At 37.4% G+C, this 15,871-nt stretch overlaps 1 protein-coding gene across 1 annotated transcript; it reads left to right on the top strand.

Annotated features, from left to right (window-relative positions):
* Nucleotides 1–1,468: 1,468 nt before the first annotated feature.
* PRMT3 (protein arginine methyltransferase 3) lies at nucleotides 1,469–14,825 on the top strand. Its single transcript, XM_039036017.2, has 7 exons — nucleotides 1,469–2,069; nucleotides 2,258–2,740; nucleotides 2,856–2,953; nucleotides 3,208–3,286; nucleotides 3,377–3,637; nucleotides 3,723–3,890; nucleotides 14,026–14,825. Exons 1-7 carry the CDS (start codon nucleotides 1,752–1,754, stop codon nucleotides 14,482–14,484), a joined length of 1,866 nt encoding a protein of 621 aa, XP_038891945.1. The 5' UTR covers nucleotides 1,469–1,751; the 3' UTR covers nucleotides 14,485–14,825.
* The last annotated feature ends 1,046 nt before the right edge of the window (nucleotides 14,826–15,871 follow it).

Genomic DNA, 15,871 nt, shown 5'->3' with positions numbered 1-15,871 from the left:
CATGTGTTATTTTAAAATAAGTTACTGATTGAATGTTGATTGATATTAGATATATTGGCGACACATTTGAAATGTTGATTATTGTAAGATATACTATTAATATGTCACATTTTAAGTGAAATACACATGCTTTACTTAAAAATAATATATTAAATGCACATTGATTGTTGTTGGATATACTAAAATTGAGAAAGTGGATAAAAAAGAAATGAAGATTTGCCATCTCCCAAATATGATTTATGTACCAAACATATTGTTATAACATTATTCTTTGGTTTCAGGTACACATGTAAATCTTATTATTATTTTTCTTTCATTTGTTCTCCTAATTGTATATTTAAATTTAAAAATTCACATTATGAAAAAAAGACGATGATCAAAAAAGAGAACAAAATCGCAAGGAATTCAGAGAAAAAGAAAGGGCAAGCCAAATTAAAAATCACACCAAATTGAGAGAAGAGCAAAATACGATTCACACATGATCAGAGGAGAGAAGAGCAAAAATCAAGCGAGAGAAATTCACAATGACAATTAAAAAGAAAAAAGATAAAAAAGAAACCTCACACAAAAGAAATAAAAAATATTCACTCGCAACATTGTAAAAAATAAAAAGAAAAAGAAAATGATAAAAAAAAAGAGAGAAAGATTTATTGAAAAGAAAAAGAAAAACGCAAAAAAGCAACAAAAAGAAAGAGATAAAAAAGAAGAAAATACGCAAGTGATAACAATGAGAAAAAAAATCTGGCTTTTAAAAACCTTTTTTTATTTACTATAGATGCAAAAGTTTAAAAACTCAAGCTATAATTACAATACACGATTATATTTGACTACTCATTACAATCTTCCTGGATCTTTTCCAATTGACTTCTTGACACAAGCTAAAGTCTTGAGAAGGAAGAAATTTACATTGAAATCAAAGAGGTCAAAGTAGTAATTTCATATGATGTTGACATAATCAGAAGCCCAACTCTATAAATTTGAGGCTAACTTTCAGCTGGTTTGCAATTTTCTTGAATACTACTCATGAAAGAAAAACCTCGAGAAATTTGCATGGATGACCCCTGTTTAGGAGTCTACTCGAAATTTGACCTCACTTTTACAAACAAATGAATTTTGACCATTTGTTGACATCATCATGCTGTAAATTTACCACGTTAATATTATTTCTTATCCATCATTTCTTTTGCAACACTTTTATTACTCTTCTTTTATTTCAATTTTCGTTTCCGACGATTTATTTCGTTTACGCTGCCATTTAGGCGATTTTCCTTTTTTTTTCTCCAACGATTTCTATTTATGTCGCCCAATTTTTTTTTTGTTTTTTTCTCTTTATTCTTCTTCATATAATTTTTTCTCGAAGAAAAAAGGTGTTTGATGAAGAATAAGACAAAGGAATGGGGAGCGGGAGCAAGGAAATGAGATGAAGAATCTGAACAAATAAAAAGAAAAATGGGAGAAAATTATTGTTGTGTCTCATGAGAATCAAGACAAAGGAGTTAGAAGCATGAGTGGGAGTGAGAAGCTAGAAATAGGCCCTCGAAGCTAAAAATAGACCCTCAAAATGGATACTTCCATATGTGAATAATGTTAGGTCAAATTTCGAGTGTTTTTAAAAAAATGAATCAAATTTCGAGTGACCCTAAATAGGGTCATCATGCAAATTCCCCAAGAACCCCTGGCGACTCTTCTTGGTTTATAGGGTTTAAGCATCGCCGGCAACTACTGCTCTGTTTACTCTCTCGACATACACCATGGATCAATTTTCCGAAGATCTCGACAAGGAATTCTGCAACACGAAGAAATTTGAGAGAGAAGAAGAAGATGACGACGACGAGGAGCAAGAAGATGGACAAGACGACTGGGACGATTGGAATGCAGACGAGGAAGAAGGAGATGAAGCATTTGATTCGAATTTTCTGTGTCTTTTCTGCAACTCAAACTACAATGACTGTGACACTCTGTTCAACCATTGCAACTCTGTCCACTATTTCGATTTTCACAGCATCAGAAGGGCCCTGGGTTTGGACTTCTATGGTTCCTTCAAAATTATCAACTACATACGATCTCAGGTTAGATATGTTTGTCTGAGGGTTTTTTTTTAAATATATATTTTTTAAAATTATTATAAATTTTGTGAGTATCGCGTTTGTTGGATATTGTTGACAAATGGTCTACGAGGATTTGAAGGTTTTAGTTTACAATTATCGTTTGCTACTGTACAAGCGTTAACTCGTTATTTACCATTTATGGTACTCAGGTAGCAGAGAATAGGTGCTGGAGCTGTGGTCTCTCTTGTAAATCAAACCAGGATTTACAGAATCATTTACACAAAATTTTAAATCTCAATGACATAAAGGTTCTTTGGGATGATGATAAATATCTAAAACCCTTCAGGCAAGATGATCCCCTCCTGTACAGTTTTACAGAAGACGAAGAGGATGATGAAGAAATGACTAGAGAAAATCTTCCAATTCATCCAAACCAAAACAAAGAAAATGGAATGGAAGATTGTAGTTCTACTTCACATGGTTATTTGAATACTCCAAGCAACTTAGAGGCTGAGATTGAGAAAACTGTGAAAACCACGGAGACTTTGGGGTTGAAAGATGAGATGCAGGAAGACAATCAATTTAAAATAGCCAGACGAAATTTTGATAGAAAGGATATAAAAAATGCAAATGAAAATTACTTTGGTTCATATAGCTCTTTTGGCATACACAGAGAGATGTTAAGCGACAAGGTGCTACACTACCTCTCTGTCTGCTTTTGAATTGAACATCATAAACTGATTTATATTATAGAGGGGGATATTTAATTTTTGAAGTAATACATCACCAACATTACCTTTTATGCAGGTCAGAATGGAAGCTTATATGGAGGCTATTTTGCGAAATCCGTCTCTCTTCCACAATGCTACTGTGATGGATGTAGGCTGTGGAACAGGCATACTTAGGTGAGGTGGGAATAAGTTGGCGTAGTTTCATTTGTGCTTTTGCATTTGCTACTCGTTTCTAGAAGATTTCGACGTTTACACTTTAATCAGGTGCAATAACTACAAACAGTTGCTTTAAGCTATTTGTGTGTATAGATATTCATCCCGACCTGTTATGTTTTTCAATCAGGTTTGGTCGATGTTGACAAACCATACACTCTTCATTGTTCATTTAATTACAAGGTTTATGTAATCTTCATCCTCTTCCTTTCTAGTCTCTTTGCTGCAAAAGCGGGTGCATCAAGAGTTATTGCAGTTGAAGCGAGTGAAAAGATGGCAGCAGTGGCCACCCAAGTAGTGAATCAATTTCAGTATAGTCAGTTAGTTTCCTTATTTCTTAGATGATTTGTTTTACGGTAGCTCCTTTACTCAACTTGGCTACAGATTGCAAAAGACAATGGCCTCTGGTGGAACAGGAAACAAACTGGAGATTGTGGTGTGTCAAGTGGGACTATAGAAGTGGTTCATGGTATGGTAGAAGAACTTGATAAGAACATAGAGATCAAGCCTCATAGTGTTGACGTATTATTGAGTGAATGGATGGGCTATTGCTTGTTGTATGAATCAATGCTCAGCTCAGTTCTCTTTGCAAGGGATCGTTGGTTGAAGCCTGGAGGTGCAATCTTACCAGATACTGCGACGATTGTAAGTCTGCATTATTTTGTTTCACCTTGTGGAAGGTCTAATCTTGAAATTACATTTCACTCAATAATTTCTATCTACTTTTCAGCTTGTTGCTGGATGTGGAGTTGGTGGAACTAGTCTTCCATTTTGGGAAAATGTGTATGGTTTCAAAATGTCTTGTGTTGGCAAGGAACTTGTAAAAGATGCTGCCAACGCTCCTATTGTTGACATTGTGGATGCTAATGATTTAGTAACTAGTCCTGCAATCCTCCATGTAAGTACTACCAAACAAAATTTTCATTTATTGTGAATGCATTGTACTCTACTACCACAGTTTGGTGAAAAGTTCTCTCCACGGCTTTTAGAATCACAGGTGTTCTGACCTAAGTATGCTTGGAAAATAACGTGATTACTGGGGCAAAAACATTTTATCGTACTTTTACTACATAGTTTGTGAATACTGTTTTTCTATTTAGGAAGGCTATTTCTTGGATCCTTTATCTTAGAAAATCAGATTAATATTTTAGTTATGCTCACATCACTGCGTACTAGTGCGATTCGTGGTTTTCATTACTAATGTATTTTTGAGAAGATCATTGGGTGGGGGAGAAACCCCTGTGTGGGGCATTTCCTCGGTTATACCATTTGTCCTCGTTTAAAAATCATTTGTGGCCAACTTTCTTGTGTAGATAGGGAGTTCTTGTTCATTTTCCTTAAGGTTCTGTCGTGCTCTTTCCAATAGGGAAACAACGGATGTGGTTGCCCTCCTCTCTCTCCTCGAGAGTCATCCTCATCCCTTTTGTCTTGGGAGGCGAGATGGGAGAGTTTGGAGCCCTAATCCTTTGGATGGGATCTGGTGCAAGTCTTTCTTTCAGTGTTTGGTTAATCCTTCACCTTTGAGTGAGTATGTTTTTTCGTCCTTGTGGAGAATTAAGATCCCTAGAAAGATTAGATTCTTTACTTGGCAGGTTCTTCACGGGTGTATTAGTACTTTGGATAGACTTGTTAGGAATATGCCTTTGTTGGTTGGCCCCTTTTGGTGTATTCTTTGCCGAAAGGTGGAGGAAGACTTGGATCATATTCTTTGGCGCTGTGAGTTTGTGAGCCTTGTTTGAGGCTACTTTTTCCATACTTTCGGTTGGGTGTGTGCTTGTCATAGAGGTTTTAGAGAGTTGATCAAGGAGTTCCTCCTCAATATGCCATTTGGGGAGAGAGGGCGTTTTCTCTGGCTTGCTAGTGTTTGTGCTATTGTTTGGGTTTTGTGGAGCGAGAAGAATAATAGGGTGTTTAAGTGGCTTGAGAGGGATGCTAGGGAGAGTTGATCTCTTGTTTGCTTTCATGTGTCTCACTGAGCTTCGATTTTGAAGGTTTTTTGTAATTATTCGATTGACATGATCTTGTTTAGTTGGAGTCCCTTCTTGTAGTGGGATTTCTCTTTTTTGTGGGCTGGTTTTTTGTATGTCCGTGTATTCTTTCATTTCTTCTCAATGAAAGTTGTTCTTATTAAAAAAAAAATGTAGACTTCTTTTTCAGCTATTTTCAAATTGATCCATTGTGCTATGTTGAAAGGTTTCATAAAGTTTTTGTCCTTGTTTGTTTGATTAAGTTTCCTCTATTTTACTAATGCTCGAAATGCTCGCAAGTCTTGAGCCGTCTCTTCAGTTACTAGACTAGCGTTGATTTTTGTATCATTTTAAGAATATCATATGCATGATTTAGGATGATCTGAGCATATTCTAGGGGCAGACGGGTGAGCAACCTGTAAAGTATTTCCTTACAATGGTATTGATTCAGTAAATGCAAAGTAGCTCGAAGGCAGTTACAAGGTTCTCCCCTTCACTCTCTCTCAAGAATTCAATAAAAAATAGACTAACCTTTAAATAGTAAAAAAAAGAAAAAAAACAGATTAACTTCCTCTACTGACCAACCACTTATTTACATACCCTCGCTCATTACAAAGATCACTATTCTGATCTGTAAATGGTCCCCACTCATAACAACCACACACACTCCCGCTTACATAACATTCCCTGTGCTAACAGACTCACCACCAATTCCCCGCCCCCCACCAACATACTGTAATACAATTGGTGACCTAGCCTTACTCTCTGCTTCTAAATTCACCTTGCTCTTACGGTGAAACTCAGGAAACTACCGTTGAAAGTCATCAAGCTTGTAATGACCCAACTCTCTAATGCTTATTGGAGGGACGTTACTACATGCATGCATAACTTGAAAATAGGTCTTTTGTAAATTTAAGGAAAAGAAACAAAACTCGTTTCATTAAATAAAGCTTTGAAGAGTGAAAACATAAAATCACTGTTCAGGGTACCCCTGAACTCTAATTTAAAATAAATTAAATAAATAATGAAACAGAACAGAACAATCAAAGAATTTTAAATGTCTAACTCCTAAACCAAAACATAGAAATTTGAGAAAACATATGCGAAAGCGGTGCCAAGTCCCAAAGCCTCGGTCACAGATTCTTCATATTATTCGTTGATTTGTTCTTTCCTTTACCTGAAAAACATGTAGAGAAAAGGGAGAGTATAAAAATACTCAGTGAGTGACCCACTATTGCGTCCACTAGGTGATATTGTTAACTTTCCTATCGAGACATAGGTGCACATCATGTATCATAGGCATAAGTATAAGGGTGAACCCGAAGGCACATTTTCATTAGTAGTGATCCCAGGGGTCACAATCATAAGCATAGGTGGCGATCTCATAGGGACGCCGAAATATGAACGTAAGAAGTGGACTCGAAGATTCACAATCAGGAGATGTACACAGCCTGATAGGAGCGCTAACAATCACCATCAGTCTAACATGCAACAAACAATATCCAAATTTCGTATCTAACCATAAACATGTATAGCAACATAACTCAGATTTTCAGAACACCTCAACAGGCCATCCATTAGCAAATCATAGCAAATCACAATAATATCATACTTTCATGTGTATACAAAATCTTAACATCAACTTGGTTAGGGTGCCTAGTTCGTGGGTGAATAGGTAGTAAACCACTTACTTTGATATTAAGCCCAACCAAATAACAATTTAATCTTCGTGAAATCCTTGAATCTTGAGTCAAGCCTATACATAAACCAAGTTTTAAAATTAATAACCAAGGCCAAGTTCCAAACACCTAAACATTGCTACATAACTCCCAAATTCCATCATTTTAAACCATTCCAAAAACTCAAGGCTCAATACTCATCGAAACCGATCTTCTAAACTCTGGACAACCCACTGAGCCCCTCCAACTTTGCCTAAAGTCAAAATAAAGTGGGTAAACAAGTGTAATCCAAATAATTTAATGGGTATATCTCCTCAACCTAAAAGTTCTATTGAAACTCCAACTCACCAATTTGTAACAATTTCCGCCAAACTACGATTGAATCCCTTTAGTGACCTCGAACCAAAATCTCTCGAATTCAACAGTGGTGACTCTCTCCAAAGATGGTCAGTTGACGAAAATCAGATATGAGAAGGAAAGATATCAGTGACAGAAATCGATTAGAGAGGGAGAGACATCGAAGGTGGGAGGAATTGAAGATGAGAGATATCGTTACCCAAAACTGGCGATTGACGACAGTGACTGCCTGGACGTAAAACCCCTCCCACGTGCGGCCACTAGCATTTGAACGTCGATTGTCAAACCAAGACGGGCTGGAACGACTGAATAGAAGAGACTTGCCTGCGGTTGGTCGATTGACGACTGACAGCGAGCACTGCGGTAACACGACGGTTGTCAAGGTGGTGGGAGGTGAGAGAGAAGGTTGTTGGTGCTGAAGGTGCACCGAAGAAGAAGAGGAAGATGAAGAAGTCTACTCACGCGTCACGAGGAGAGTAAAAACTAATTATTTTTTCTCTTCTCTCTCTTTTAATCCTCTAAAACCTTAAGCGCACATATATAAATAAGCCCAATTCCTTATTTAACAGGGTAAACCCCAATGCCAATATGCATATTCTTTTCCTTATTTCCTTCCAAAATTTCCTTAAACAAAATCCAAATATTTTAATTATTAACCCAAAATTTCAAATCTCCTCCAAAATTTCTATTCTTTTCTCACTTAAAAAAAATCAATTTGAATTAACTTAACATATTAATTCAATTTTGGCCTCAAAATTCTAAAATCTAACTAAAATAGTTTAAGAAAAAAATTAAATAGGATTTACCTGAAAATTTGGGATGTTGTATTCTACCTTCCTTAAGAAACTTTCGTTATAGAAAGTTCTAATCTTGAAAGAGTTCTAGGTATTGTGTTCTCATCTCGTCTCCTTGTTTCCATGTTGCCTCTTTGAACTGGTGATTCTGCCATAAAACTTTTACTAGTGCTATCTCTTGGTTACGCTGACACTTTCACTTTCATTGTCAAGATTTGAGTAGGTTTCTCCTTATAGCTCAGGTTCTCCTTAAAGGGCTCGCACTTGAAGTCTATCACATGAGACGGATCTGTCACATACCTCCTCAACATCGACACATGAAAAACGTTGTGAACTGCTGAAAGAGATGGTGACAATGTAACTGATAAGCCACAAGGCCAATTCGTTCCAAGACCTCATTAAGTTTATCAGAAGCCAATAACTGAATTAATGTGCAAGTCATTATGAAAATGTAAACAAAATCTATTAGTGAATTGCTTTTAAACCCAATCATAGAGGCCCAATAAAATGTAGACTTAGCTTTCCCTTTCTACCAAACCTTAGAACACCTTTCTTAGATGCCACTTTCAAAATACTTTATCACCCATTTCAAATTCCAAGTCTTTACGCCTAACATCAACGCAACTTTTCTGTCTACTCTGAGCTGTTTGCATTTGCACTCTAATCTTATATGTTGCTTCATTTGTAGCCTGCACTAACTTCGGTCCCAACAATTTTCGCTCACTAACCTCACCCCAACAAACGGGAGACCTGCAACTCTTCCCATATAGGACATCAAACGGCGCCATACCAATAGTAGCCTAATAACTATTATTATAAGCAAACTCCATCAAATGCAAGTGAGAGTCCCAACTCCTTGAAAATTCCAATCTACAAGCATGCAACATATCCTCCAATGTTTGGTTCAAACGCTTCGTTTGACTAGTTTGTGGGTGAAAAGTTGTGCCGAAATCTAACCAAAGTACCCAACACTGTTTAGAGGCTCTTCCAAAAGCTAGATGTAAAGCGGTCGTCTCTGTCAGACACTGGCACTCCATGTAATTTGACCACCTCTTTCATATACAACTACACTGACATATTCACCGAATACGTAAACCTTCTTGGAATAAAGTGCGTTAACTTAGTGAGTCTGTCCACTACAACCCATATCACCGTATAGCTTTTTGTTGTTCTTAGCAAGCCTGGAATGAAATCCATAGACACATTCTCCCACTTCCACTCTGGTACACTCAAGGGCTGCAACAAGCTTACTTGCTTCTATCTCGGGGCCTTCACTTATTGACACACTAAGTACTTATTGACAAACTTAGCTATCTCTCTTTTCATATCATACCACCAGTAATACCGTTTTAGGTCCTGATACATCTTGCTGCCGCGATGATGTATCGAGAATGGGGAGCTATAAGCTTATGTCAATAATTCATTCTTAAGATCATTGTCTGCAGGTACACATAAATGTCCATGGTAATAGAGACCATTATCTGGGGATAATGAGAACTCACTATCCCATTCTGTCTCTACTTGGTGAAATTTCTCAACAAGGTAAGGGTCATCCTTGTGCATCAATAATCTTCTGTTTAAAGGTTAGTTGTACTGTAAACTCTACCAGTTGAGAAGTGACTTCGAACTGCTATTGCAATTTCAGCCCATTCAAAATCCTTGCATAAATGTATCTGTCTGATAATTAAAGCTGCTAAATGGGCTGTCTTTCTACTCAGAGTATCCGCTACCATATTCTCCTTGCCTGGATGATACAAAATTTTACAGTCATAATCTTTCACTAACTCTAGCCATTTGTGCTATCTCATATTTAACTCCTTTTGAGTGAAGAAGTATTTTAAGCTCTTGCGGTCTATGAAAATCTGTATTTTCTCTCCATACAAGTAATGTCTCTCCATACAAGTAATGTCTCCAAATTTTCAAGGCAAAAACCACTGCTGTCAACTCTAAGTCATGAGTAGGATAGTTTTGTTCGTGGTTCTTCAACTGGCGGGAGGCATAAGCAACCACTTTATCGTGTTGCATAAGCACACATCCTAGCCCTTTTTTAGAGGCATCACTGTAAATCATAAAACTTCATGATCCATCTGCCACTGCAAGAATTGGAGCAATAACAAGCTTCTGCTTAAAATCCTGAAAACTGTCCTCACAATCTTTACTCCTCACAAAGGAAGCTCTCTTTCTGGTCAACTAGGTCAAAGGAGAGGCTATGCGAGAGAAGTCCTCTACAAACCGACGATAATAACTTGCTAACCTCGGAAAACTACGCACTTCACTGACTGTCGTGGGACAGGGCCAACTCGTAACCGCCTCAATCTTTGCTGGGTCCACTGAAACTCCATCCTTCAACACCACATGTCTTAGAAAGGACACATGGCGTAGCCAAAATTCACACTTGGAGAATTTGACATACAACTTATTCGACCTCAAAGTCTCCAAAACTTTTCGTAAATTTTTCTCATGTTCAGCCTCTGTCCTAGAATAAACCAAGATGTCATATATAAAAACCATCACAAAAGTGTCAAGCAACTCCTTGAACACTCTATTCATTAGGTCTATAAATATTGCAAGGGCATTAGTCAAGCTAAACGACATTACAATGTACTCATAATGTCCATATCTAGATCGAAAAGCAGTCTTAGGAATGCCATTGTCCTTTATCCTCAGTTGATGATACCCTGAATGTAGATTGATCTTGGAGAAACCTGTAGCCCCCTGTAATTGGTCGAACAAGTCATCAATCCTGAGGAGAGGGTACTTGTACTTGATGGCCACCTTGTTCAAATCTCTATAATCAATGCATAAGCATAATGACTCATCCTTCTTCTTTACAAACAACACTGGTGCACCCCAAGGTGACACGTTTGGTCGTATGAAATCCTTATCGAGCAATTCTTGCAATTGAACCTTGAACTCTTTCAACCTTGTTGGGGCTATTCTATACGGAGCCTTCGAGATTGGAGCTATACCTAGCTCTAACTCATAACGAAGTCTATCTCCTGATATGGTGACAAACCTATAAGATCCTTAAAAAAAGCATTTGTATATTCTCTCAACATTCGGTCTGAAGTCATGGCGACCTTAGCTTCTCTGATGTCAACCACATTGGTCAAAATACTCCAAGTACCTTGGTTAAGCAACTTGTTTGCTTTCATAGCTGAAATTACTTTGGACGAAAGGAAAGAATAGAAGAGAAGACTACCATTGGAGGAGGAAAAGGGGTCGGAGAGCTGCGAGAATTACCATTGTAAAACTCCAAGCTTGGAGTTTCGTTGTTTAACATTACGTCAATATTTCACAACTTGTATGATCATATCGTTTGTTTTTTTAGATTTGGTTGCAATGGACGCGTTGATTGAGCTCAGCGACTTGATTGCATAAAATCCAACTTTGTTCTCTAAAAAACTCTCGTAGACTTGTAGTCGATGTCCTCCATCTGAGGCTATTCTTGCTGGATCTCCTACCATTTTGTGTTCTTAGCTCAATGCAATGCTTGCTGTTGCTCGACTTCAAAAAAAAAAAAAAAAAATAAATAAAATAAATACTTTGGGCGTGATCGTAGTCCCGACCCCTTTAAATTTAAAGCTAGCTTCTATAGGAGGGTTAAAATTCACCTCCTTACGGGAACGGTCTATACTGGCATGGTTGACAGCCAACCAATCCATGGCTCATATAACATCAAAATCACGCATGTCCAAGATTATTAAAGTCACATCTAGTGTATGATTTGCTATTACAATCTGACATGTCCTTATCTTTTCATTTATTATCATAGTTTCTCCAAACATAGTAGAAACTGATAAGACATAATGCAAAGGCTCTACTTCTAACATAACATGCTTCACAAATATTAATGATATGAACGTATGGGATGAGCCAGAATCAAACAATACCAATGCATAATATCCCAAGATTGGGAGTGTACTTGTCACCATTGTGTTAGACTTCCGGCCTCTTGTCGAGTGGTAGAATAAATACGGCCCTGTTGTCGCTGACGGTCTGTACCCTCTGATGGGCGTTCAAGGGCTGGTTTTTGCTACTACTAGATTGAAAACCAGAGAATTGATCGTCGTATGCTCCCCCCACTTGCATCTAGAATAAGTGCCTGCGCCAATCAAATGCCGCCCCCAGGGTTGCCTTCCACATGAATTGCAAACGGGCCTGTCTTTCCAATTTGACATAAAGTTCAACACACAGTACAACTCTTCCATTGATGTAAAGTTCATAAAGTTCCTGCTCATAACTCTTTCACTGACGTAATCCCTTGGCTTCAAATTTAGAAATTCAGCCTACTTGTTGTACTGTGTGTTTGCAGGGAAGTATTTTTCATAGAAACGCTCTTTAAACTAGGCCCCCGTTGGTATCAGTCATCTTTTCCGCTAAACGCCACCATATCTTTACGTTATCTCTCAACATAAAAACTGCGCATTGGAGTTTCTGGTCCTCTAGGCACTTCATGTAATGGAAGATTGTTTTGATGGAGGACAACCACATCTCTGCCTTCGTAGGGTCCTTCAGCTACTCGTCGAAGGTACGAGGGTTGTATTTTCTGAAAAGTGTTTAGCTTCAAGGGACAAATCTTGCACGTTCTGGTTCTGGGGCTGAGTTAGTTGCACCTAAATTGGTGGTATTGGTACCTGATGAATCCGATTAGTTTGAGCTACCTGCTTTGCCACTGCACAGCAGACTAGTTCTTGTATCCTCCCCAACAAAGATGATGTAACCATTTCCTCAATTTGCGCTGCCATTGCCTGGCTCCATCCTCCTACACTCTCGACGCGGAAGGGTCTTGGGCCTGAGGATCCCAAACTTGGGGGTCTTGGACTTGTGGATCCTGAACCCCTCCTCTAACCTTCCTTTTTATTTGAGTTTTGATGCCATATTCTCACATTCACACATAGTCAACTTATATCAAACTCTATCCCAACAGAAAAATGACAAATACAACTGTAAATCAAGCAATACTCTATACGTATAATTCTAGACCCCTTTTTTTTAAAAGGATATGTCTGGCAATGACGAAGAATCCATTAATAGCCAATGAGACAATCTGAATTTTCATAATAAGTCAGTCTACAGAACCTAAAAACTTGGGCGTTGATACCAACTGTAACGACCCAACTCTCTAACACTTACTGGTGGGAGGAATCGAAGATGAGAGAAATCAAATCTAAGAGGGAAAGATATCTGTGGCAGAAATCAATTAGAGAGGGAGACATCAAAGGTGGGAGGAATCGAAGATGAGAGAAATTATTACCCAAAACTGGTGATTGACGACAGCGATTGCCCGGATGCAAAACCCCTCCCACCTGCGGAAGAGACTCACATGCGGTTGGCCAATTGACTATTGACGGTGAGCATTGAGGTGGTGGGAGGTGAGAGAGAAAGCTATCGGTGCTGAAGTTGCACGAAGAAGAGGAAGATGAAGAAGTCTGCACACACATTAGGAGGAAATTAAAACTAATTTATTTTCTCTCTTTTTTCAAATCCTCCAAAACCCTAATTACACATATATAAATAAGCCCAAATCCTTATTTGATTGTCAAAATTCCAATGCCAATATACATATTCGTTTCCTTATTTCCTTCCGAAATTCCCTTAAACAAAATCCAAATCTTTATTAATTAACCCAAAATTTCAAACCTCCAAAATTTCCATTTTTCTCCCACTTTTAAAAAAAATAAAATTGAAAATACTTAACATATCAATTCAATTTTGGCCTGAAAATTCTAAAATAGGATTTACCTGAAAATTTGGGATGTTACAAAGCACCTCTCTATGTGGCCTCATGCTACTGTGCCAACTAATCATCAAAGCTTCCACACCCGTCGCAGTATTCTTTTGATAGGCAAACACCTCCTGTAGAATCGCGATCCATTCATATCGGACAAAGTCTGGAGGCGAAGATTGCACCTCATGTGAGCGGCCCAAAGCATGCTTAAGCTAGGAAGCATGAAACACGGTGTATTGCAGAGCCCTCGGAGTTGTAGCTTATAAGCCATGCGTCCAATTCTCTGTGCCAACAGATTCACCACCAATTCCCTTCTTGCTCCTCCTTTGATATTGTAATATAATTGGTGGCTTAACATTACCCCCTCCCAAGAGAAACTAATAAAGCTGTAGTATATGTGTAATGTAATTGTGAACGTTATCTCACATGCCGTTTTCTTCTTTTTATGTTCTAATTTGGCTTGGCAGTGAATGAAGACATGCCTTCTTTTCTTTTTATTTTTTAGACTTTCGATCTAGCAACTATGCATCCTGATGAAGTAGACTTCACTGCAAGTACCGAGTTGGAACCAAATTCACATGATCCTTCAAACAACTCAAATAGTGTTGAAGTTGAAGCATCTTGGTGTTATGGAGTTGTTCTATGGTTTGAAACTGGTTTTACAAGCAGATTTTGCATGGGATCACCGGCTGTTCTGTCTACATCTCCATATACTCCCAAAACTCACTGGTCTCAGACCATATTAACCTTCAGAGAACCGGTTGCTATAACATCTAGAAAATCGACATCCAACATATCAGCACCAGTAGGTAGCCATGCCTGCCCTGCTGTCAAAGTTCATGTGCGTCTAAGCATTGTCCGTGCGCCTGAACATCGAAGCATTGACATTTCACTAGAGACTACTGGAATCGCTGGTGATGGTAGGAAGCGCCTCTGGCCTGTACAACTTTTCACACTAAGATAGAGTATGCAAACGTAAATGACAGATGCTTGGATCCTGAATCAGCAATTTCAGACAAAAAACTGGTCGTTCCGTTTGTGTTCAGAAGATTCATCTATGGAGTTCGTCAATTTTGACTCTTAATCTTTTATATGTAAGTTATATTAATAGGCATTGAGAATGTAAGCGAGTTAAGCTAGTTAACTTTAGAATGATATTGCTCTCTGTCTCTAATATCATAGTGGTTGTTGAGGCTATTAGTTTTGTTTTTATTGTTGTATTCTATTGTGTGTAGTTTCATAACACAACAATGAATTTGGTTTTTTAGGAATTTACAATTCTGCCTTTACAATTGCGTTGGATAATGGGCCTTGATGCAAGAATTTGATATAATTTTGGATTTTAATGATTTTTTGACTAAAATCCAAGGCTTTTTTGTACGCAATTCGACTAGGCAAGAGGAAAGCAACTAAATATGTTTTGGTTTCTCCATTCTTTTAGGGGGTATTTCTCTTCATTCTTTTAGGGGTGAGACAGAGAATGAAGGTGTCATGGTTTTCATCCATATAAAAAAATTAATACATCATAGAATTGATATTTTTAATTGTGGGATAAAATTGGTGTTTTAGTCATGGGTCACAAACTCCTTGGACCAAACAAGAAGTGAAGTTTACAATTCTACTACTTCAAATTCCAACTCTTTGGATCAAACACCCATGGATAAAAAGGGTAAATGCAATTATGAATGTGGATATTTAAACTTTTTGGGGCGCATAGTAGGTTATTATAATTTGTAGGTAATAAACGGTTTGTTTTTATAGTATGTGTTTGGGGTGCAGACTATTATAGTTTGGTTTATAATAGGTTATTATAGTATGAATTATAACAATTTGTAATTTAAATGAAGATTATTGTAGATCGTGCGTCACTTTTTTTGCTACCATATTTTATAATACTAATAGTTATGCATATAAAGTATCATATTTTGAAAATATAATTAAAATTATATGTTTCACCAATTTATACAAAATTAATTGGATATTAATTTATGTTAAAAGCTAACCATTTTTTTTTTGTCATTTTGGGAGGTACCTTGGTTAATATGGACAAAAAAAAAAAAAAAAAAAAGTATATTACTTTGAGATGTAATTCATATGTTTCATATATAAAGCTTTCTTCTTTGGAGGTACAAAAAAATGTAAGACAAAATAAGTAACTCATGATTCATGATCAAATATGACCAACTAGATTTTATATCAAATTTACTACAAACTTAAATGTATAATTGAAACGAAGTAATTATTGTTCATTATCGAAAAGCAGTCCAAAACACGTGTTGATAAAACATTCTCTTGAAGGAGGAGGTTGCAATAGTCCAACTTCAGGGCTATGAGAATGGATAAGAAGCTCA

This window comes from Benincasa hispida, chromosome 7, assembly GCF_027475165.1.
Source record: "Benincasa hispida cultivar pf3 chromosome 7, pf3_genome.v1.1, whole genome shotgun sequence".
In the NCBI taxonomy this organism is placed as follows: Eukaryota; Viridiplantae; Streptophyta; class Magnoliopsida; order Cucurbitales; family Cucurbitaceae; genus Benincasa; species Benincasa hispida.
Note: the sequence above shows the minus strand (reverse complement) of the source record. Positions and strands in the feature narration are given on the sequence as shown.

Bases quoted from the DNA above. Each gene is read 5' to 3' on its own strand.
- PRMT3 (XM_039036017.2), top strand. From the start codon at position 1,752: ATGGATCAATTTTCCGAAGATCTCGACAAGGAATTCTGCAACACGAAG. The intron at 2,741-2,855 runs GTGCTACACTAC...CCTTTTATGCAG, and splicing joins GAGAGATGTTAAGCGACAAG to GTCAGAATGGAAGCTTATAT. The intron at 3,638-3,722 runs GTAAGTCTGCAT...TCTACTTTTCAG, and splicing joins TACCAGATACTGCGACGATT to CTTGTTGCTGGATGTGGAGT.